Source organism: Lichenostomus cassidix, chromosome 4A (genome assembly GCF_008360975.1).
Source record: "Lichenostomus cassidix isolate B80296 chromosome 4A, HeHo_3.0, whole genome shotgun sequence".
Lineage (NCBI taxonomy): Eukaryota > Metazoa > Chordata > Aves > Passeriformes > Meliphagidae > Lichenostomus > Lichenostomus cassidix.
The window spans coordinates 18817619-18840486 of NC_139485.1; the positions used below are offsets into that span (position 1 = coordinate 18817619).

The following is a 22868-nucleotide window of genomic DNA, read 5'->3' on the forward strand; positions in this document are numbered from 1 at the left end:
GCAACATGAAGTGAGCACCAACAGAAAGGGTTTTTTTTAATCTCAGACCAGCATCCTCCCAAAGGCAGAGGGAGTGTCTTCAAGGCGTAGTTTCAACTCCTTTGGTCCTTTGCCTGCCTTCTGCATCAGCAAAGAACAAAAAGGAAACAAAAAAAAATAGTAGCAGATTGCAATGATATGTTGGTATCTCATTTTAAAAACAAAATGAGTGCTGCAAAGCCATTAAAGTAAAACACTCCACTTACTGTATTATTTTAAAATACTCCCTTGGGTCAGTACTAAAAATTAAATATCTATTTTACTGATGCAGTTTTGCCTATTTTTACTATGTTGGCAATAACTTCAGTTTAAAAAATATAAGTCAATCTCTAGAATAATGAAATTACAGAAAAATTCAAGCTCACTTTAAAACACTTAAAACATACATTTTAAAGCAAGTTAAGTGCCCCTCTGGCCTTGCAATTGTCACCGGGAAAAAAAAAAGGTAGCAAAATTAAATCTGGCCAGTGAGGCACTGAAAAAAATAAGAGAAAAAGGAAAACACAGTTGTCCACTTTTTTCTTTTATAATCTTGTAAAATTGAGAAAGTCCATTTAAAGTGTGCCTGGAATATGATTTTTAAATATGTATGACTGACAGCTTCAGAAAGTTCTTGCAGCATCTTCTTTCTAGTAAAAATAAAAATACTATGGGGAAATGAGTATTCTGGGGAACATCTGCCTTCCTCACCAGAAATCTCTGCACCAGTGAGAAACCAGAGACCAGTCCTTGCAAACTCTGCACTCTGCATGAGTCAGAGAAATTTTAGTCATATCACCTGCTGCACAAAGCTTTTTCTCTTAATCAAAGCTAATATTTGAGTCCAAATTAAGATTTTTCCTACTGTTAAGACTGAGTTTCACCAATCTCAACACAAGATTTACTTTTTTCTTGAGTTGACCAATAATCCCTGAAAAACTCAAGTCCATGGAGTTAATAAATGCAAACAAAAAAATATTTATTTTCAGTAAGAACACACTGAAATAGTGGAAACCCTAAATTCAACAGCATTTTACTAACACAGGTAAAAAAACAAACAGAAAAAATTAAAATACGGACAAAAGCAAACAAAAAGAACAGTATCTTCTTTCTCAAAACAAGAATTATGCTACATAAACTACAGAAGGCAGCAAAAATACTTAAAAAAATAACCAACACCAGATTTTGCACTGAAATAATGTCTTACTGAAGCTGGGAGGAATTTAAAGAAGGTATAGATTAGTAAGTAATTTTATTTCGGGCAAAGACTGTATGCTAATGCCTTGCCTCTCGAGCCTTTCTGGATTGAGCTGTATTTTCCAAAGTGGTTCCTCTCCCTGGCATACAAATGCAGCAAACCCATGGCCAGTAGAAACCAAAATCCCAGCGTTTTCTACCCTGCTGTGACCCTGCCAGCTAAAGGCTGCATGTCAGGCTGTGAATAAAGCACAACATCCCTTTCTGCTCCAAAGCCCCACTCTGCTCCCTCTGGAGTGCACGGAGTGCTGACATCCTGCACCTGCCTGGCCACATTCTCCACACAGGCTGCAGAGAAAAACACTCTTTGCCCCCTCACCAAACCCTACCGAGGGTTCCACATTTTTCCTGCCCACAGAGCAGTTTCTGGCAGATCAGAGGAAGAGGTGCTGAAAGCCAGGTGGGGCACAACCCCCAGAAAAGCTTCAGGACCTCTGCCCAGCGCCCAAAAAATCCATTAAGAGCCATTTCGTAGCTGCAGAACCACCACAGGCCTAGACTGGGCTTACACAATGCTCTGAAAAACAATAAAAACAAGGGAATTGTCCTGTTCTGCACAAATCCTTTATGATCCTCAGCCATTAAGCTCTCCAGCTTCCCCAGCCTCTTCCCAGCCAACAGGACTATCGGTGACTTTTCCCCTCTCCGAGTTTCCCAGCAGTCCCAGGTCAGGATACCTTGCCCGCAGTGAGCAAGAATGAATCCCCAACGTGCAGGCTTGGTCTCCCTCAAAAGAAACTCCATGTATTGCCCATTTGACCATTTCAAAGCTGCCACTATTGAACAAGTTGCCAAAACAAAATCATTCAGCTAAACTCTTTTTTTCCCCAGCTCTTTTTATTAAAGTTTCTTTTCACACAAACATTTGAAATGGAAAAACATTACCGAAGTGTCAGCTAAAAGAAAACCTAAGCAGCACACAACCTTCTTTACCAAGAATAAAATTAGCATCTTAATATTAAAATATATCTGTGCCTCCTTTGACAACTGCCTCCCCCAGATTCTGCAGGGGGGTTTTCCATGACTAGAACAGCACAGATGTCTGTAACGCAATCCTAAACCATCTCCTATCAGGTCTGCAAGGCAGGTCCTTGCTTTGCCATTCTGACTTGCCACTGTAAGCTCTTACAAAATCATTTTTACTGCCCGCAGTTATGTTCAGGTGAGCAGGCACTAGCAAGACAGATTACATTTTTATCCCATACAAACAGCATAGAAAGGTTAACTAAATGTCTTAGTTCAGGGGATATACAGATTAGTCACTACAATACAAACTATCTCCTTCTGCGTGCTCCATTAAAAATTAGATTCTCAAAGAAATCAGGCTTTTCCTGGAGTTTTACCTCTCCAAACCAAGAGTGCATCTCTGCAGAAATATTCTCTTTATAGCTGATCATAGTAACAGCATAAATAACAGGGATGGTTTAGCAAACAGTCATGAAAGTTACACTCAGCTAAAAAAGGTGGTGTTAATATGTGATGCTTTAATCTGGGAACGTTGTATTTTAAAAAATGCAAACACACAATATTACACCCTATCCACTGCTTTGGAGCTTTACAGAAAACAGATTTATCATAGGAACTTAATTGCTGGTGCCATAAGGCCGAGACACTTGAACACAACCTGATCAAAATGCCTTCGGGACTCTGCCTTCACACCGTGTGCAACCACTAGATGCTAAAGGCATGCACAAAGCTTGATTTTTTTTTCAGAGGATTACACCAGACACAGAGACAGATATGCAAAAACAATTACACCAAAGGAATCAAAATATTCATAGCTCATAAAGCGTGGTAGAGATGGAATGGCTCCAGTTCATTGCCTGCCTCTGCTTAGATTCGTTATAGCACGATGAATCAACATTACCCCTTTTAGAAAACCATCCCGAGTTCTGTTTATGTGGGGACAAATGCACCTAATCCCACTCACACAAGCAAGCACAGCAACTTCAAGAGAGCTGCCAGTCTGGGAGAGGACAGCAGAATACGTCTCCTGTTTGTGAACAGTCCTGGGACTCTTCTGGGGTGTGACACAAGTCCCATTTACTCTGACCCACTAGGAGCTGAGCTAACGTGGCACCTGCCCTGCCTGTCCTGTCCCACCAGCCGTGTAATGCTTTTGACCAAGCTCTGAGCACAGGTCCCCACTGTCAGGCCCTGGCTTTGAATATCATGAGCTGTTTCTCCCCAGCTCACAAAACCAGCCTAAGAAATCCAGGAGAGAGGATCTTTCCAATTCCAGGACTCTCCATAAGTCCCTGCAATTGGCAAGGACGAGGAACAGAGACTTTTAACCTCTTTTTACAGAAAAACCCTTATTTGTCCATGAAAGCCGAGGACTCAGCTGCAGGGTGAGACAGCTCTTCTCTGGCCTTTACTCCCAAGGTCTCAGAGGCAGCAGCAGCTGGTGGGGCACAGGTACCCACCAGCACACCGTAGCATGCTCAGGGGGCACAGCCCTCCTGCCCCAGCTCACAGTGCTGGTGCTGAACCCTGTGCTTTGCAAGCATTTCAGAGCCAAACAGGTCCCCAGCCCTTTTTATACCCATCCTGAGTGCATTGCTTCATCCCATACCATACACACACACACTGAGCTGCACCTGCCCAATGCACGCCCCGTTTTGGAGGGCTGCGGAATGGCCAAGAGAGACCCTGGACCTCAGTGGGGTGCAGTCAACAGCTTGTTCCACTCTCCCCCAAACTGCTTGTGAGCCCTGTCTGGATGGGGAGGTCCCAGGGTGGGGGACCAGCTGTGACCCCAAGGACGCCAAATGAGCCAAGGTGCTGGTTTTAAGTCCTGGCTATGACAATTGCAGGGGCAGTGCTGTCAGTTGTAGGAAGCACCTGAGGGGGCAGGCAGGAGGAAAACTTTGCCAGCATGGCCCAAAGGCGCGGGGGACCAGCCAGAGTCACTGCTGGGCCACAAAGGGCCCTGCGCTGATTCTCCAGTGGGGCCATTAGTCCAGAGTAAGAGATGCTACATCCTCTCGGCTACGGCTCCCCAAACCGGACAGCCCCAGCCACAGCAGAGCCCGCACTCTGGGACGGCGTTTCGGGGCCCAACAGTAGCAGCCGCCCGCGCAGGTCCCGTCCCGAGGCGCTCCCGCGGAGTCCTGGGCCCCGCGCCTCCCCGGCTCCGACCAAAGCAGTAACGAAACCGAGCCTACCAGCACGTTTTCCAAGCCTGGCGCAGTCCGGAGCAACGCAGACACGACCCAGGTGGGTGTCCGAGGAAAACCCGACGGCCCCCGGCGGCTCCGCTGCTCGTCGCCCGCCGCGGTGCAGGGCGGCCCCGCTGGCCCCCGGGAGGGAGCCGGGACGGCAGCGCTCCGCGTCCAGCCCCGGGCTCGGCTCTGCGCAGAGCGAGAGAAAGACTTCACAGCAAAAGAAAAGCAAGATCCACGTCTAGTCGGGACACCTCGAAGGGAATTATTTTAAGAGGCCGGTGGGGAGCTGGGGGGAACATTCTTCGTTTGTTCCAGATGTGCAGCCGCAAAGGCTGCAATCCACCTTTTTCCTTTTTCTGCCAGAGAAACCTTATTCCTTTTTTTTTTTTTTTTGGAGCAAGGAGAGGGTAAATTCGTTCAAACCTAAGCTTTAAAGCATGCAAAATTCCGCTGCTTGCTCGCCCGCCCAAGCGGAGCCTGCGACAGCAGGAGGGGATGGGGCACCCCCCAGTCCTTCCACTGTGCCCCCAGTCAAGTTCAAGACGGGCCTGTCTGGGGTCTCCCCCGGTCAGCGAAGCTGCGGAGCCCGTGGTGCGGCTCCCTGCTTGCCCCGGGGATGGGTTTAGCCCGCGACAAGTCCCTCCTGCCCGAGGGAGCGTGCGGAGCCGCGCTGGCCGCGCTCCGCTCCGCGGGGCAGGAGGCCGTGGGCATTCCCGCCGCAGCTCCGGCCCGCCCGCCCGCCGGGGGGCACCGAGATTTGCGGGGAACGGGTGCTTCCCACCGTCGCTCTGGTTGCCTGGGTCTCGTGTGTGAAGTTTCTCGGGTGAGATGTCATCTCGATCCGTTTTCTATCCTGAAGACGGGAAGGCTTTTCTGCATCCTATTCGGAAATAAAACAAAACAAACCAGACGATAACGGAGAAAGTCCTGCCCGCCGCGAGGTCGCACCGGCCCGCCCCCGGCAAGCAACCCGGTGCCGGCGGGCCGGTCCAGCACGGCTGCCCAGTCCTGCACGGCTGCCCGGCCCCGCCGCCCGGCGCTGTACCGCCGCCCCGGCCCGGTACTCACCGTCGGAAGCTCCCCGTTCGGGCTGCCCCGCTGCCCCCGGTGCTCCTCGCCCTCGGCGGCGCCGTGACCCGAGCTCGGCCCACTCGGGAAGGTGGCGGGGGAGCGAAGCCGCTGGGCGGTGCAGGGCGGGGACAAAGGGTCAGCAGAAAGAGCGGCGGCGAGGAGGAGGCTTCACCCGGCATCGCCCATTCGAAAACAACGGCCCGGCCGCGGCGCCAGCGCCAACCGGGCCCGCGACGGCACCCGCGGCTGCCCCATGCCCCGGAGGAGGTCAAAACCGGCTCTTTCCAAAACAATAAACTTTTAATGCTAAAGCAGTTATAACCAAAAGCTGTACAGAGTTGGAATTTTTTTTGTTTGTTTGTATTTTTTGTTAGAAAACAATTTTTTCTCCCCATAAATATTGTTCAGTTCCCGGCACTTTGTATCAATAATTAAATTACGAACGATAAATATGGCATCATGGGTATGTATTTACAAAAAAGAGTTATTACAAAAAGGCAACTGTTATACTAAACGTCACAATCTGGGCAGAATAAACACCACATCCTCATCCTGAAAAATACTGACCGACCCCATCAGACGAGAATACATTCACAAGTGTAATGCTTGGAGAGAGAGAGAGAAGGAGAAAGAGGAGACCAGAGAAAGAAGCAGCAGGAGAGCTAGAAAGGAAAGTTCAAGACATAACAGGACTTTGGCACGGTTTAAGACTGTAAGTTTAAACAATCACCACTAAGGCGAAGGAGAATTTTCATCCTCATGTCAACATCCCACCGAAAGAAAGAAAAACAAAACAAATTAAGAATAAAAAAATAGGGGGGAATTGAAGGAAGGACTTGGGCAAGGAGGGGAAAAAAAAAAAAGAAATTATTGCAACTGAAAAAAAAGACAATAAAGAAATCTAATCCTGAGAAAAGGACATGGCTAGTCCAGCGTCTGGGCTTGCAAAAAAATAGTAATAATTTTAATATAATAATAAAAGACCCCCCCCTCTGGATCCTGGCAGTTAACTAGGTGTAGCCCTATGCAATCGTCGGTGTGGAAACTCCATTTTCGTGGGAGCGAGCTGCAGTTGGCTTGGTTTGTCCTTTTTTTTTTTTCCTCATTCCCAATGCATTTGGTCCAGTCTGTGGCCGGGCAGCAGCTGCCTTCACACATACCACTCATTAAAATTGGGGGGCAGTCCGGGGTTGTGGCCAGGGTTACTCTGAAGGGTGGCCGGTGGCGTTTTAGTGGAGTCCTTACTGCCGGCGGAGCCCACCGCAGGGGGGGTGGAGGACTCGTACCCCGAACTGGCTGCAGGGGAAGAATCCGAGCCCTGGGATTCGTGCACCTAAAACCAAGAGGCAGAGATGGGAGCGAGCTTGGGGCCCCTGCCACCCCGCTGCGACAGGTTGGGCTGTTCCTCCGTGCAGGAGGGTCACTGTGGAGCAGTGCTGGGCTCGGCCTGGCCCAGCAATCAGGCGGTTTGTGCCTGGCCAGCCACGGAGTACTGGTGACAAACGCCTGCTTCAGCCCCTGGCCGCTTCACTGCAGCATCCTGGTATGGGGGGCTGCCGTGCCCCAGCACGGGGGGGCTGCAGCCACAGGCCAAGCTGCACTTGCACAGCCTTCCAGCACTGAGCCACGCTCTGCAAATCGGGCAGTGCTTGCACCAGTGGGAGCACAAAAAGAAACTACGCCATTTCCCCGGGCTGTGCTCCAGCCATAGCCTAGACACCGCCAACCGCTCGGGCCATGCTGGGAACATGGAGCTCAGCTCTGCCCTGCTCTGGGGGAACAAGCCCTGAGCACACCAGTGACTGAGCATCACTGCTCAGGGAGGAAAGGGCTGGAGCACTGGGGTGATTTACCTTCATGTGTTTCCTAAGTGAGCTGGGGTGGGTGTAGGATTTGTCGCACACCTTGCAGATGTAGGGCTTGTCCGAGGTGTGGACGTGCATGTGTTTCTTCCTGTCACTGCTGTTGGCGAAGCGCCTGTCGCAGCCCTCAAACTCGCACTTGAAAGGCTTCTCACCTGTGAAATTTAGAAAGGGTGAAGGAGGGCCGTTTCCCTCTCCACCCCCACCTGCCTCCTCCCGGGACAACATCTGCCCCACTCGCCCCACCTTAGGGATGCACAAGCACCACAACAAATGAAGAAGGGGAAGATGGACAGCAAGGTTTGTTACATGTCAGAAAAATTTGGACCAGCTTTCATTACTTTTAACTCACCTCCCGCCAGGCCCAGGCTGGGCTCCAGCAGGGAAGGCAGCTGAGCGAGCTTGGGAAGGGAGAAGACCCGAGTTAAATTCAGTGGCTCAAACACCTTTACAAGACCTACTCGAGGATACAAGCCAAAATACGTTTGCTTCCAGCCTTCCCCCTCTCTTCCCTCCACCCGTGCAGGAGGGCTGAAGGAAAGTCGGGGCTGCAAATAAAAATACTTTGACAAAAGTATCGCCGATTTAATTAGGAGAGACGCCAATCAGGCCTAAAAATAAAAATAAAAAAGGAGCGGAAGTCACCGAAAATGAGAATTCATTAGCATTTCTATGGTTCCCTCCGCACAGGCGCTCAGGAGGGCGAGAGCGGAGGCAGCGCCGCGCTGCTCGCGCTCCGGTAGCCTCCGGCCGGTCCCCGCAGCCCCGCAGAGCCCTGCGTCCCGGGCGGGGGGACACACGGACACGGGCCTTACCTGTGTGCGTCCGCTTGTGAATCTTGAGGTTCTCGGAGCGGGCAAAGATCTTGCCGCAGCCCGGGAAGGGGCAGGGGAAGGGCTTCTCCCCCGTGTGCACCCGAATGTGGTTCACCAGTTTGTATTTCGCCTTGAAGGACTTGCCTTCCCGCGGACACTCGTCCCAGTAGCAGATGTGGTTGTTCTGCTCCGGCCCCCCGACGTGCTCCATGGTGACATGGGTCACCAGCTCGTGCATGGTGCTGAAAGTCCTGTCGCAGCTCTTCTTGGGCCGGCTGAGCTGGCTCTCGTCGAGCCACTTGCAAGACAACTCTTGCTTGATGGGCTGGCGCATGTACCGAAAGAAAGCGCCGGGGCCGTGGTGGTGATGGTGGTGGTGGTGGTGTGCCGCCACGTTCATGCCCATATTCATATTCATGTGGTTGTAGTTGTGGAACTGCGCGCCGGCGTAAGGGTCTGTGCGGGGGCTGGAGACGGCCCGGTAGGGATCCGGCCGCCCGAAGAGGTCCCCGCGCAGCCCCAGGTGCATCTGCCCGTTGTCCACATGCCCGTTGGGGGACGTGTGGCTCGGGCTCTGCTCGTGCAGTCCCGGGAAGAGCAGGTAGCCCGGGGTGTCCGGGATGCCGCCGGGGCCGTGCAAGCCGCCGGGGGAGCCGCCGAAAAGCCCGTGTTGCGCCGTGCCGGAGGCGGCGTCCGCGATGCCGGAGCCGCGGTTGCGGAACAGAAAGTCGCGGGTGGAGTTGAAGGCGGCGGCCCCGCTGTATGAGGGCACCTGGCCGGCGTGGTGGTGGTGATGGTGGTGGTGACCCAGGGCGCTGGCGTAGCCCGGCGCCTGCGGCGTGAAAGCCGAGCTCTGCCCGGCGGCGAGGTCGTGCGGAGCCGCGTTCAGCTTGAAGGCGGCGGCGTGCGAGGAGTCCCCGAAGGGACCCAGCCCCATACCGCCGCCGGCGGCATCGCGACCCGGCATGTCGTGGTGGCGGGGCGTCGCGAAGCCGCCCACCCCCAGCGCCGGGAACTGCGGCCCTCCGTCCAGCAGCATCGTCATGGGCGCGGGGCCGTCGGCGCGGCGGCAGCCTGCCCGCCTCCCCCCTCCTCCCGCCCGCCCCCAAAAAAGTACAAAACCACCCCAAAACGCACCCCCACCCCGCCCCCGCTGCGGGCAGGCGCGGCTCCGGGCGCGGGCGGGCAGAAAGGCGAGCACCCCCCGGCCAACACCAAAAGAAAAAGAAGAAAAAAAAAACCAAAACAAAACAACAGCCCCAAACAGCCACCCGCCCCCAGAGGCGCCCGCCCCCCGCCGGGCCGAACAGGGCGGCGCAGCAGGGCGAGGAGGCGCAGCGCTGCCGCGCTCCCGCTCGGCGCCGTCGGGGCACTGACGGGGCGCCCGTCCGCGCCTCGCACATAAAACCAACTCCGGGGCCAGGCCGCGCCGCGCCAATGGGGAGCCGCGCGCCGCCGGTCACCTGACCCTCCGCCCGCCGCCCCATTGGTGGCGCCGCGCTTGATTGGCACGCGCCCCGCGCCGCCGCGGCCGCTGATTGGGCGCGCGCCCCTCGCAGGTAGAGCGGGGGCGGCCGGGGGGGCCGGGACGGGCCGGGGGGCGGCGGGAGCCCCGCGGAGCGCCGTGCGTGAGGCGGCCTGGGCCCTGCGTGTCCCTCGAGCGCTGCTTGTGCCCCCGCGTCCCGCGTGTCCCCCGCGCCCTGCGTGTCCCCCGCGCCCTGCGTGTCCCCCGCGCCCCGCGCACTGCCCCGCCGCCCCCTCCCCGCGTGCCCCGCCGTGTCCCGCCGCTCGCGCCCTCCCAGCGCCGCCCCACGCCGGGCGGGATGCTCGCCCTGGGCGGCGCGGCGGGGAAGCGTAAAGCCGCTGCAGAGCCGCCGCGTTGATTCAAAAATAAAATTAGATTAAAAAAAAAAAAAAAGCCGAGGCTGTTTATTGTTTACTTTATTTTTATACATATACATACACACACATATATATATATATAAATATATTTGTTTTATAATTCTATGCATTTTCATCTTTATTGACAACGCGAGAGCAGAACCGCCCGTGCCGCCCGTGGAAAGCTCACTTCTGCCCCTCAGCCCCGGGGCGCAGCGTGCCCGGGCCGGGGTTCTCTCGCCGGCCGTGTCCAGACGCCTTTTTCCTCCTCGCTCCGTCCTCCACTCCCCGCCGACCCGCGGAGCACGGCCGAGCAGCGCCCGGCACGGCGGCTCCTGAGCTGGCTTTTTCCTACTCTCATTTATCCTTTCTTTCCTTCTATTCTTTCCTTCCTTGCTTTTTTTCTTTTTTTTCTTCCTTTCCCCCCTTTTTTTGCTTTTTTCACTTTTTTTTTTCTTTTTTTCTCCTTTTTTTTTCTTTTAAATTTTATTTTGCAAGGGCAACGTTCTGCCTTGGAATAATTATCGGTTGAAGACAGCACTATAAATCCACTCATTTTCTGTTCTGGAAAGCATTTGCAAAGAACTATGGGGAGCAAGAGTGGAAATAAAAGGCAGAAAGAAAGATGGCTGTAATTGTAATATCCTGAGGTTTGCTGAGCCCCCAAGTCTGGCTATTGGGCAGGTCTCAGGCTCGCCGCCGGCTCTCTGCAGGAAACGTAAAATCTGATCAAGTTCAGAGACGCATTGAGAGCCCGCTTCAAGCAGCGCTTTATAACTGCGGCCCTTTCACATTCTTCCTCCCAGTCAGCCCCGGGAAAGGCTTCGTCTTCTTTATTTTAAGGTTTGCAGGGAGCGGGGGAAAAAGAAAAAAAAAAAAAAAAAAAGAAAAAACAAAAAGAGAGAGAGGGGAAGAAGAAAAAAAAAAAAAAAAAAGAAAAGAAAGAAAGAAAGGGGGGAAAAAAGCCACCGATATAAAATCTCCCCGAGAGGTAACACCGGTGCCCGTCAAACACTCAAATTGCCCAGGCCACAGCCGCCAAGAACAGTCCTAAATTTGGAAGGTGAGTCCCTCGCTGCCGTTAGTGCACGATCGCAGCAGAGCAGGAGGCGGGAGCGCGGGGACGCGCCCTGGGGGAGACCTACTGGGGGTCCCACCGGGGCTCGGCGGGGTCGGGGCGCCTTCTTCCTCTGCCCGCTACACCCCGCGGCTGTTCCGCGGGACACGTGAGACCCAGCAGGATCGCAGCCCTTCCCGCAGCTCCTCCGGGAGCCCGGCCGCGGGGAAGCCGGGACAGGGACAGGGACACTCGGTCACAATCCTACGGCCGCGGGCACGGCGGGGCGAGGCCGCGCACCCCCCTTGCGGCTCTGCTGAGGCTCTACCTGTCTGTCTCCGGAGGGCTGCGGCGGGGTCATTAATTACCTCCCGCACGTGTTGGGTTTTCTCGACAACAAATCCCAGGAAAAAAAAAAGGGGGGGGGAAAGTAAAACCAAACCAAAAAGAGAGAGAAAGAAAAAAAGCGCGCGGGGGGGGTGGAAAGGCATAATTCAATTATTCCCGTCAGCTGAGCGCCGGGGAGGGCAGTGCCTCTGAAGTTGCCGACCTGGGGCGACGGAGGGCGACTGACCCCTGCTTGTGCAGAGGGCTCACGTGTGGCATTGTGTCCCCTATGGGTGGGACAAACGGAGCCGGGCCGGGCCAGGCCGGTGGCGGTGGCGGAGCTGCGCTGCCCACCCAGGTGCCCAGGCCACGCGGGCTGCGTCTGCCCCGGTCGGAGAGAAGAAGCGAATGAGTCTCCCCGGCGGGAGAAGCTTTTAAAAAAAAATACAATTAAGTTGTTTTTCGCCTAAAAAAGTCTCCCCGCGTCGGCAACGGCGGGACCACGGGGCTTCGGGAAAAGCATCGCGGGGTCTTGGGGTTGGGGAGTAAAACGCAGCGATCGTAGCTTTGGACGAGGACTCGCCGTTTCGGGAGGGTTTGGTCGCCACAGCCCTGCCTTGCAGCTGTATACTTGCGGATAGGGCTACATCCATTAACCTATAAATCTCGGTTTATACGTTTCCCATTTCTACTTTGCCAACTTTGCCTAGGTGTGTGCACACGGCAGCATCCGCACTGGCATACTGGCACTATTTACACGCCATCGCTTCCTGAGTGGAATTTGTCCATTCGGGGAGCAAAAATTGTATAAAATGGGGTTGTTTTTTTGTTTTGTTTTGGTTTGTTTTTTAAGGCATCGTCGGTATAGCCTGTGATTTTTTTTCCCCTTGCTGTATTTTCGGAATTTTTATATATATAAATTTATTTTACCACTTCAGTAAATTCCACTTTTATTCAGCAGTATTTCTGGCCAAACCAAATTTATTTTCCAGAAGTCGGGGAACCTCATATCTCTTGCCTTTTAAAATATATTTAAATTGCAAACGTGCAAACAACAGCAACCAGAAAAGTAGTCTCGCAGGCTCCCTTCTCCCTCCGTGCTCCCAACGCGAGGGGAAGGCGGAGAAAGAACAAATATTGTGGAATTCTCCACCACCTTTCCTCTCTCGCTCGCTCTCTCTCTTATTTTTTTTTTTCTCTTTTTTTCTAATTTTTTTTTTCCTTTGAGTGATTTTGGAATTTATTAGCTACAAAAATGTAAAAACCCCTGGCAAGCGGTGCGGGTCCTTCTGTGTCCGGAGCCCGCCGGTGCCCAGCTCCCGTTGTGCCCAGCGCGGCGGATCGGGACCTCCCTGCCAGGCTCCCCGCGATGCTGCCCTGGCCGAGGGACTGCCGGCACTGAACGCTTCTCCATCCCACCACCCCGGAACGGTCCGGAGAACCTTGCCAAGGGGAAGACCGCAAGGTCTGGGCCCTCCAGCTCAGGAGGAAAACACGCTCCCGAATGGGTGCCCCCTCGTTATGGCAGATTTCGCGGTGGGCAGGGGCAGGTGAAGTTTCAGCAACGTCCCCAGGAGTGGAAGGTCGGTGGCTCCGTGGGTTCCCTCGTCCCTTCCACTGAGAGTGTAAGGAAAAGGCAAAACAAACCGGGAATAACAGCAACAAAAATACCCTCGCGCTGAGCCGCGAGCCAGCGGAGAGGGGAATATTCGATCCACCCTAAAGAGCTTTTAAAACGCGCTCTATCGCGGTTAAATGAATATCCTTAACAAGCGTAGAGACAAGTAGTTTTTCTCCTGCCATAAACATATTGCATCTCCGGTGTAATTATATGCAAACCAGGAGCGAACGAGACATTTCCATTGTAGCTGTCACTCAGCGGAGGGGGAAGCACATGTACATTTGAACTTCAGAGATCCGGGCTGGAGTAAACAGGTCTGAACTTCGGCAAGGGGAGGGGGTGAGGAATTTCAAAGGCCAGACAGAGGCAGGCAGAAAGACTTGAGAGGCGAGGAAATGTAAGTGCCAGCAGGCTCCATCCTGCAGCCCGGGCAGCCGGGCCGGTACCCGCACCAGCAACCTTGCCCACGGACCAGGGTTTGTTGCTCGTTTTGTGGTGATGGGGCGAAGCTTCCCCCCAAAATGAAGATCATCGTTCAGCTGCGTGGGAAATATGCATGGGGCTTGGAAGCGAGTGGGGAAACCACGAGGACCAGTTCTGCAGAGTGCTGCAGAATAAACTGGGTCCTGTCGCTCCAGTGGGGCCGAGGCAAACCTCAGGGTAGGGGACAACGGGTGTCGCAGCCCTGCGGGGAGACGAGGCTGCTCCCTGCACCTCGGGGTGCCCACGCACCGGAGTGACCCCAGGGAAGGCCACCCTGTGGAAGGGGGAAACACCCACTCGTGGCCTCCCCCACCCCTTACCCTCTCGCAAAGCTATTAGTCGGAGGCACGGTGCAGACCCGGGAGTGGGCAGAGCGGGAAGCAGGGGCCTCGGCACCCCGGCCCGGCCGGGAGCATCCTCACCGTCCGGCCGCCCCCTTGAAAACGCCCCACACCTCTGAGGAGCAGAGAGGGTGGGGGGATGTGGCGAATATCTCAATCAGTGAGGAGCTGACCTGTGACCCGGAGGGTGGCTCTATTGTCCTGCTGTTGCGGGGGACACAGACTTTAGTCTGCCTTTCTGCGTGACTGAGCCCTGAGGGGCAACCGCAAGCCCAGGGCTCCGGGGAGGCATGCCGGCCTCGGGAGTCGCCAGGCCGGCATCAGCTACCGGGGCAGAGCTGCCCCTCCCCAGCTGCCTTCTCCCCTCGGCTGTTTCCGAGTCCGCACCCGGAATACGCGGCCCTCTCCTGCCCTGCGCCTTTCTCCGGGAGCCGGGCGGGGCTGGACAGACTCTCCCCACCCAAAGACGGGCACCGGTGGGACGGAGAGGCTCCGATGGGTGCCCTGGTCATGCTGAGTTGGGATTTGACCTGCAGAGGTTCTTCGAGGAGCCGCTGGGGATAAAGCGAGAGGAAGAACAAGGAGGGGTTGTCCCGGAGAAGCCCTCGCCCCAATTCTACAGCCTGCCGACCCCCTAAGAGGAGAGTCGGCAGGCTGCGGGAGCCAACGCTGCCTGCCCGGCGGCTGCGGCGGGGCTGAGCACGAGGCGGCGCTGCGGAGCGGCCCGGTGCGGCCCGACGGCTCCGGACACTGCCCTGGACACTGCCCGAGCACGGACGGCTCCCCGAACCCTGCCCATCAGCAGGAGGACGTGGGACGGGAAGACACGGGGCTCCGTCCCCGGGCCCGCCCATCTCTCCCTGGGGCCTCACAGCAGGTGTAAATCCCAGTAACAAACCCGCTCCCCGGGGGCAAATCGCCCCGTTTGAATCGGCACCCCTACGGGCCCTAAACAGGCGTCTCTACCTGCCGAGGGTCAGCCCCGGGGAGCTGCCGAGCTCCGAGGAGCAGACTCAAGCCCATCCTGGGGACCCTGCTCAGCGTGCAGCAGGTCCCCGCGGCGGTTGCGGGGACACCCTCGGGTGTGCCGGGGCTCGAGCGCTTCTCCCCTTGTCGGGAGCCCCAGTGGAGAACGTGGGGTTTCCTCTCGTTTCCACCTCTTCTCCCCCAGCACTGGGCCCAGCCACGGCCGGGAGCTGGAGGGTCCGCAAGGGGAGTCACCGCTTCCCGTGGCCCCAGGCTGGGACCTGCACTGGTCGGGACTCCCCGGAGCAGAGCCGTTTAGTGCTCAGGCGGAGCAGGGTTCTGAGGGGAGCCGTAGGTGGGCTCGGGCAGAGTGGGCCCGAGTCCGAGGGCTCGGTCACGCACTGGAGTGTCACTGGTAGCTGGCACCGAGGGTGTCTCTCGCAGCCAGCATTCCGTAAAGACGAGGACACGATTTCGCCAGCCCCGAGAATGTGTTGGAACGAGGTGTTGAAGGATTTAAGGTATTTTAAACAATTAAAACGACCATTTTCCACCACTCGCCTGTCGCCATCCTCTCTCTAGCCGCATCGCCCAGCGACTCCCCTCAACTGCCGAGGGTTTTACCTAAGGGATGTGGGAGAGAACCAAGCTCCCCTTCGCTCTCCGGCCCGGGACACATCCCCGACGGTCCCCGTGGATGATCTGCCCATTTCTTTTTCTCTTGCGTTTTTTCCTCTCCGGGACAGGCGGTGCCGCCACACAGCTGCAGGGTCTGACCCGCTACGGCTCCTTTCGCCTCTGCCCCACTCCCTTCGCGAACGAGGGCAGCGCTCCCGCGGCGCTTCCAGCCCGCAGCCCCGACGGGCTCCGGCCGTCCCGGGCACCGTGGGTCGGCGGGGGTTGGGTGGCCGCGGCGCCCGCAGGGAACCGGGCTCAGCCCTGAACGCTTCCCGGGGTTAAACAGCCCCACAACGGGAGTCGCTTTCACCGATGAAACCCGCTCGAAGTTTTGTGGTCAAGGCGGGTGCATCTCAGCGCTGGGGAGTCGGGCGAGGGCTCCCGCCCCGGTCCTCCTTGGCACCGGGGTGGTTCATTCCCTGCCTGTGTCCGCGGGGCTTCGGGGAGAGCTAGCTCCGTTCTTGCTGCCGATATCCCCACACAGACGTCCCCTCGCAGGTCTGAGCCCCCTCACCCCCCTCCTTCTGTATTTTTGCTATCGAATGCCCCCAGGCCCCTCTCTGCGGGACGCGGGCGCGCAGGGGGCGCAGCCCGGGCGCGGGGGCAGCGATGGGCCACCGCGGCATGATTAACCCGCCTGGAAACGATGTGCTTGCCACGGGGCGAAGGAGTCGATGCCTTTTAAAGGACTTTTATTCCCCTGCCCGGAGAATCAGTTCCATGACGAGAACCTTGTCGGGCAGAGGCGGGGGAGACGGCCGTGGAAAAGGAGCCTCAAGTGATCAACCCCGTCGCGGGCAGCGCCGGGGGGAGGGAGCGCTTGCGACAGTCTGGGCTTCGATGAGGACCCCACCATAATTAAAATAAAATAAAATTAAATTAAATTTAAAAACAAAATAAAACAAAACCAACCAAACCAAAAACAACAAACAAACAAACAAACCAAAAAAAACAGAGAGAGATCAAGAGAAAGAAACCAAGATAAATCCAAAAGGCAACCAAGCAAACGGAAAACCCCATCGCAGCCCTTCAGCTGCGGCTCCCAGATGAAGGCAGCTCTGTGCCCTCGTTGCGTTTCAATTCGCTCTGCGGGGCAGGGAGCCCGCGGGGCCGGCGGGTGAGTGCTGCGGACAGGCTGCGGGCAGGGCTGCCCGCGGGACTCCATATCCTCTCAAGTTTTCAAAGCCAGGAAACAGCCATTTCCCGCTACCTTCGCCCATTCCCCAATAGCTTTAAAGGCGTCCACGTTTATTTTAAAAACTCTTCTGAGAGCCGTAGTAAATTGAGTTTGCTTGTAGCTACAAAGGAGAAAGTTAAGCGTTTGTCTCTGCCGTTGTATAGGCAGCCAGTTGTTTTAATTAAAGGGTGGGGATCCGTGATATATACACCAGATAAAAGCAAATGCACAGAATAAACTAATTAAAACATTGTGTTTGGAACACATTTTATTTCTTTTTTTGATCTTAGTTGTGTTTTAAAGAAATGTCAGCGCACTATAAAGCAACCTTATTTCCCTTATAGTGTGCGGCGCTTTTCAAAGGCTAGTGTGATATATTTTAGAAAAGAAATCCCGCTGTGAAAGCTTGCGTGTCTTCTCTTTACCAAACTAAGCTCTTGTCAATCATGCCAAGGCATAACCAATCACCAAGTCCCTTTTTGGAAAGCAGCTCATCCCGCTGTGCTTTTATATATCACACCGCAGCATGTTTAGATGCATTTTTACTATCACTTCAGGAGCGTTGACTGATGAGAGCGCAGTTACAGTACCGGCTTCCCCAAACGCTAGAGTTATTAACAATTTGCCTGGCTATTGTGTGCATCTTTCTCTCCCTCCTCCCTTTTTCCTGTCTCACATTGCCTCTATTTGTCATGGACACGAAAATGCAGGGAATATTGGGGCCGGGGGTGGGCTTCCGAGGTGCCCATCACCTGCCTGGGAAAGGGTGACAGAATGTTTCTTGGCTGCCCAGACACGGGGAGGGAGAAGCCTCTCGGCTCGGACCTCTCCCGATAACACTGCGGAAAAATATAAGGACACCCGCCTTGTAAAGCGCTCACCCATTCCTCGCCCTGCTGAGGGGAGCCCCGGTGCAAAGTACCCGGGTCCCCGGAGACGGATCTCCCCGTCCCGCCGCTGCTGAGCCCCCGCGGGGGTTCCGCGGGGTCCAGCTCCGGGCGGAGAAGCGGCAGAGCACGGCGAGGTGTGTGCGGGGACATGAGCCGCACTGACACGGACCGCGACAATACCGCCTGTATTTCCTCTCTCCTTTAACGCTGAGCCCCGAAATCGTTGCAAGGGCGCCGCGTTTACCTCTTGATCCCGACGGCAAGTGAGGAAAAAAATAGATATCTCTTCCTTTTGCTAAATTTCTAGAACCTAATTGAAGACAAGTGACAAATGGTTTTTATTAAAACCCGCCTCCAATTCCGGGCGTTTCCAGACAAACTGTGCAAACCTCTGGCATCGCGCACGTAGAGATATATCCAATATTTCTCGGTTCACTAATATATTAATATCGTCTGGTTTTGTATCTCTTTCCAGGCGCAAATTTCAGGGACTCGGTTGTGCACAGATCTCCCCGGCGGGTCCTTTAATGTGACCATGTCCGAGCCCACAGAAAGGAGAGTCGGGAGGGACGGACATCCCCGACGCCCCTCCGCCTTCCAAGGCGACTTGAGCATAAAGACTGCCGATGCTCAACCTATTTATAGAGATCTCCCACTTTGCTCCATCATTTTATCTCACAAGATTTCGCACCCTTCGTTTGTGGGAAAAGGTTCCACCTTTTCCCCAGCATTTGGGGTCTCCCCACGGTCCTTGAGCAGACTTGGTTGTACCAGCAGGCACGAAATTATTTTGTCATTTGCCTTAAAAACGGGACAGATGAGGGCATCTATTTCTGTTTTATTTCTCGTTTAACTCAGAGGCGGCAGTGGTTGCTGCATCACAACCACCCTGAAACAAGATTTGTAGGTGCAACTGGACGCACGGCTTACTGGTGCGGGGGGAAAAATTATATATATATATATATGTATAATTTTTTTTTAATATCCTTTCAATAGCTGGCACTTGGCACCCCGGGAGCCACCCCACGCCCTCCCCATTTGCTCTGCAGGAAGAAGTTCTCGGGCATTCGCGCTGTTGCTCCGCGCCCGTGGAAAGCCCCTGTGCCCGTCCCGCTACCCCGCAGCAGGAGTGGAGAACCCACAACCCCAAAGTCATCCCATCCCAGGACCCCCCGGCACGGCGCTTGGTGGAAGCGGGGGCGAGCAGGGAATGTTGCCGGCAATGTCACAAGCCCTCCTCACCCCGCAAAGGGGTCTGCAGCTTCCAGCCTCACCCGCCGTGTCGTGCTCCCCCCTCCATACGAGCAGTAATTAGCCTTTTTCTTTGAATTTCCCTGGAGTTTTCCTCCGTATCAGACGGAGGAAATATCTTTCTTTTGTCCTGCATTTTTCCCTTTCCCCAGAAAACTTGTCTCTTTGACCCTCCTCAAAATGCAATGCTTTGAGCAGGTCTCATGCAGTGTTGGGTCATGCAATGGGACCATGCAAAACCCCACACGTGTGCCAGAGCTGCTGCTACATTTCTGGAAGACTCACACTGTTCCTCCCTCCCTAAATCTCCCCCAAAGGGGACTTTCTGCCCCTTCATCCAACTGCCAGAAGCAAAATTGGAGACGGTGCTCTCTGGGGGCTTGGGTAGGAACCATGCTGAGAGGAGGTGGCTGCAGGGGCAGAGACCTCCCAGCTGGACGTCAGTCTTTGGGACAGGAGGCCACCTGGGTAGGCACATGTCCCAGGGTGTTCTCACCCATTTAGGACACCAAATGTCCTGAAACTGAAGAGCAGTGCACTGCTGCAGCACTTGGCGAGCTGGAGCTGAGGGGCAACTCCCCGCGCTGAGGGCCAGCATGTGTCAGCAGAAGTGACAGCACAGACCCTGTTGTCACATGCCTTGAATCAGAAATACTGCCACTCCTGCCACTCCCAGGGGCTCTGCACAGACACGACTTAGGTGCTTTGCCTGCCGAGGGGAGCAGCCCTCCCATAGCTTTATTGGCAGAAGGAGAAGGGACTCTGTGGCAAAAGCACCTGCTGGGATAGCAGCAAAATAGATACAGATGCAGGTGCCAGGAAAGCCTTGGCATCACCTGCACAAGTCTGCCAAAGAAGTCATTAGCAGGTCTCCAATATTGAAAAGTTTCACTTTAAAACAGTTTTCAAATATTGCTGTTTCAAAATGGTACTGCTGCTTGATCCTTCCTCCTCCTGAACTGCATTTCCTGAACCTTCACAGGGCAGAGACACATTTACTAGGCTTTACATGGGTTTTCTTCTTTAAATAATTAATTTCACAAATGTTAAAAAAAAAAAAAAGAACCAAAAAATCCCACCTAAAATCCAAAGGTAAAAATAAGCATGCAAAACTAACCCAAGATGTGGCAAAAAAATACAAGAAAATACAAGATAACCTCCAGCCCAAAGATCCAAGCAGTACACACAACACTGAAATGAAGCTCCTCAAACACAGGGGGGAAGAAAAATCCAGCTTCACAAGCAGAACTAGAAAACCATAGAAATGACCAGTTTGATCCGCTTCCTCCCAGGTTGCCAGGAGGGCACTGTACAAGTGCCCCTTGCCACTGCTGTCATTCCCTCCATGCAAGGTGAGAGGTGGCCAAGCAGAAGGCAGAATGCACTGGGTGTCCCCTTGGGTGTCCCCTTGGGTGTCCCCCAGCCTGAGAGGCTATGCAAAGGGCAGGATGCTCACCCTAGACAAGGACACAGCACATCTCATTTCTGCCGCTGCAGCTCAGGATTTCACTTCCCAACAATAACAGCAGTATTGATTCTTCTAAAAGGTAGGATTTAGGCCTTAAGGTTTTTAGCTCATTTTTCCACATGAAAAGTTTTCAACCTTTCCCAGGCTTGGGAAGAGAAGCAACTCCCAACACAGCAGCTTTCCCTACCAAGCCCTGCTGCAAGGAAGGCACACCTCCATCTTGAAGCAGCATCAGCCACTGCATGAGTTACCTGTAGGTTTGCACAAGTCCCAAAGCTTCCCAGACAGCACAGGCAACTGCTTCAGCAGGGAAACATTACCAGGAGGAACACAGAAAAGTCCAAAAGTAAAGCTTAAATTGTTTGGAAAAAATCTCCATGTGAAATACTTCAGAGAAAGGCTGATGATGCAAGTCAAGCAAAACCAGTGGATTTGAGTCATGCTGGAAGAGCAGCTGTCTCTTTGCTGTTCCAACCAGCAGCGTTCAGAAAATGCTGCATTTTCCTGCTATACACAACCATCCCCTGCAAAACTCATCCCATAAGTCCCAAGCCCAGGCTTAACTTATTCAAGCCAGTGATGCCCCTCAGCTGCTGGCAGCTAATGCAGTGCTGACATGCTGTGCAGGAGTGGGGTGATGTAGGAGCTGCACAGGCCTGATTTGGCCGCTCTCACCCAATCTGGGGGTCAGAGCCTAAGCAAAAATAAATCCCCCAACCACACACTTCCACCGAGCTGGAATAGTTTGTGCCCATTGACTTTAATGAGGATTCAGCTGGAGGAAAGCAGGTAAAACATTGGACTGGTGTCTGGAGAGATGGAAAACAGATTTCTAGCTTTAGACGGGATATGATATCCATTTTTCACATAAATTTTGAATTTGCAATGTATTAATGTTAGATTGCCTTCCTCAAAAGTGTAGATTTTGTTGCTGGAAATAATTTTACACATATTTTTAGTGTGAAGATAAGAAACTAAAAGTCTCCAAATCCATCCACTTGGAACAGTGTGTAAAGGAACAGCACACAAATGGCTATGTTGGCTTTCTTCTTCATAGGGTGAAAATTAATTTGGGGTCCTATAAGCTTCACCAGGAAGATAATAATGTTTAAATAAAGTGCATGGCCTGAGCTCTCCAGCAACTCCCAACTTTTGTTGGTATTGATGGCAATTAAATGTACAAATACCTTTGGAAACACAGTTGTGGGGCTCAGAGGATGAAGCTGCGTGTGCTTTCAGCCTCACTAAATCCCAGGCAAGAATTAATTTTTTGGAGGTGCAGATGTTGGCATTATTTAGCTGACATGTATCTTCATAAATTCAGCATAATTTTGTATTTTTTATTGAACTCCGGAGAGCAGACAGAAAGATTATTTGGGTTGGAAAGTTTTCAGGGTATGAAAGCAAATGATACCGAGACCAACTGTGGTATCACTATAATAATATATATAATTATAATAATTCCTACCTTGAGAATTGGGAGCTGCATAAAACAGCAACATAAATTTGGGGTTTAGAATAGAAACTTGGCCCCAAGTTCTTTCTGCAGCTGCTGCAAAACTGCACACAAATCTCACCACAAGACTAGTACTATTGTTTTTAACGGATTACATTCTATTAGATTTTTGAAGTGCGTTCACATCATAAAATGCATGCAGGAAGTACTGTGTATGTAAAACACAGCCACATGAATTATGAAAGCTAGTAAATGAATCATACATTACTGCAAATATATTATGCATTGCTTACATCGCTTTGCCATGGCATGTTTGCACGATAGAAATAGAAACTAGAAAGGAAAGTTGGTAAAAAAAAAAAAAACAACTTGAGAGAAAAATAACAGCATCAGTTGAGGAGGCAAGAAGAAAAAGGAAAAACATGGAGGGAAGATGTGACACCAGCACGACCTTATTTTCCTATGAAGTCAAAGTAATGGCCCTTGTGATATTTGAGTACTGGGCACTGCAAACCTGTGAGTCAAGGGGAACTCACAGGGTGATTTCTCTGAGAAAGATATGTGTGATTTTGATAACAGAATCATCTGGCCAATCTCACATGGAATTGCTAGGGCTTGTGGATTTTTCTCTGTCTTTCACAGAATGATGTGCCTGGTTACAGATTTTAGCAAAGAGTTAGTGGTTTATTGTATATGAGGAGTGAACTGGCTTTTTAAGATGATGACTTATTTCCTGCCAAATTTGCTTTAAGAAACCACTTCAGTTCCGTGCACGAGACTTCATGTTGCTTTGATTTATTACCCAGGATATAAATGGGGAGCTGTTTGGTTATAGAGGAATTCAGAGCAAAATTAAGTTTTTCTCCTATAGGAATAACACAACTATTTCATGCAGCCAAAACACATTATCTTGTCTGTAAAACTCTTGCTGTATGTTCATGTATATTAGACGGGGGGAAGATGCACACCATGAGTCTGCCGAGATAATACATAACTCGGCTCAACTTGCAGCCAAATCACGATGTGATGTGAGGCTGTTGATACATCTTAAAGGCTGCATATCAGGCTCCTCAGATTTGGGA

At 53.1% G+C, this 22868-nt stretch overlaps 2 protein-coding genes across 2 annotated transcripts; both read right to left on the reverse strand.

Annotated features, from left to right (window-relative positions):
- Nucleotides 1-2036: 2036 nt before the first annotated feature.
- LOC146437615 (uncharacterized) lies at nt 2037-5768 on the reverse strand. The gene is made up of 4 exons (XM_085060866.1): nt 5737-5768; nt 5511-5679; nt 5224-5322; nt 2037-4628 (listed from the first exon to the last, which is right to left on the reverse strand). Exons 1-4 carry the CDS (start codon nt 5766-5768, stop codon nt 4233-4235), a joined length of 696 nt encoding a protein of 231 aa, XP_084916992.1. The 3' UTR covers nt 2037-4232.
- An 826-nt stretch (nt 5769-6594) lies between these two features.
- On the reverse strand, nt 6595-9293 carry ZIC3 (Zic family zinc finger 3). The gene is made up of 3 exons (XM_085060770.1): nt 8191-9293; nt 7367-7530; nt 6595-6846 (listed from the first exon to the last, which is right to left on the reverse strand). Exons 1-3 carry the CDS (start codon nt 9233-9235, stop codon nt 6664-6666), a joined length of 1392 nt encoding a protein of 463 aa, XP_084916896.1. The 5' UTR covers nt 9236-9293; the 3' UTR covers nt 6595-6663.
- Nucleotides 9294-22868: the final 13575 nt, after the last annotated feature.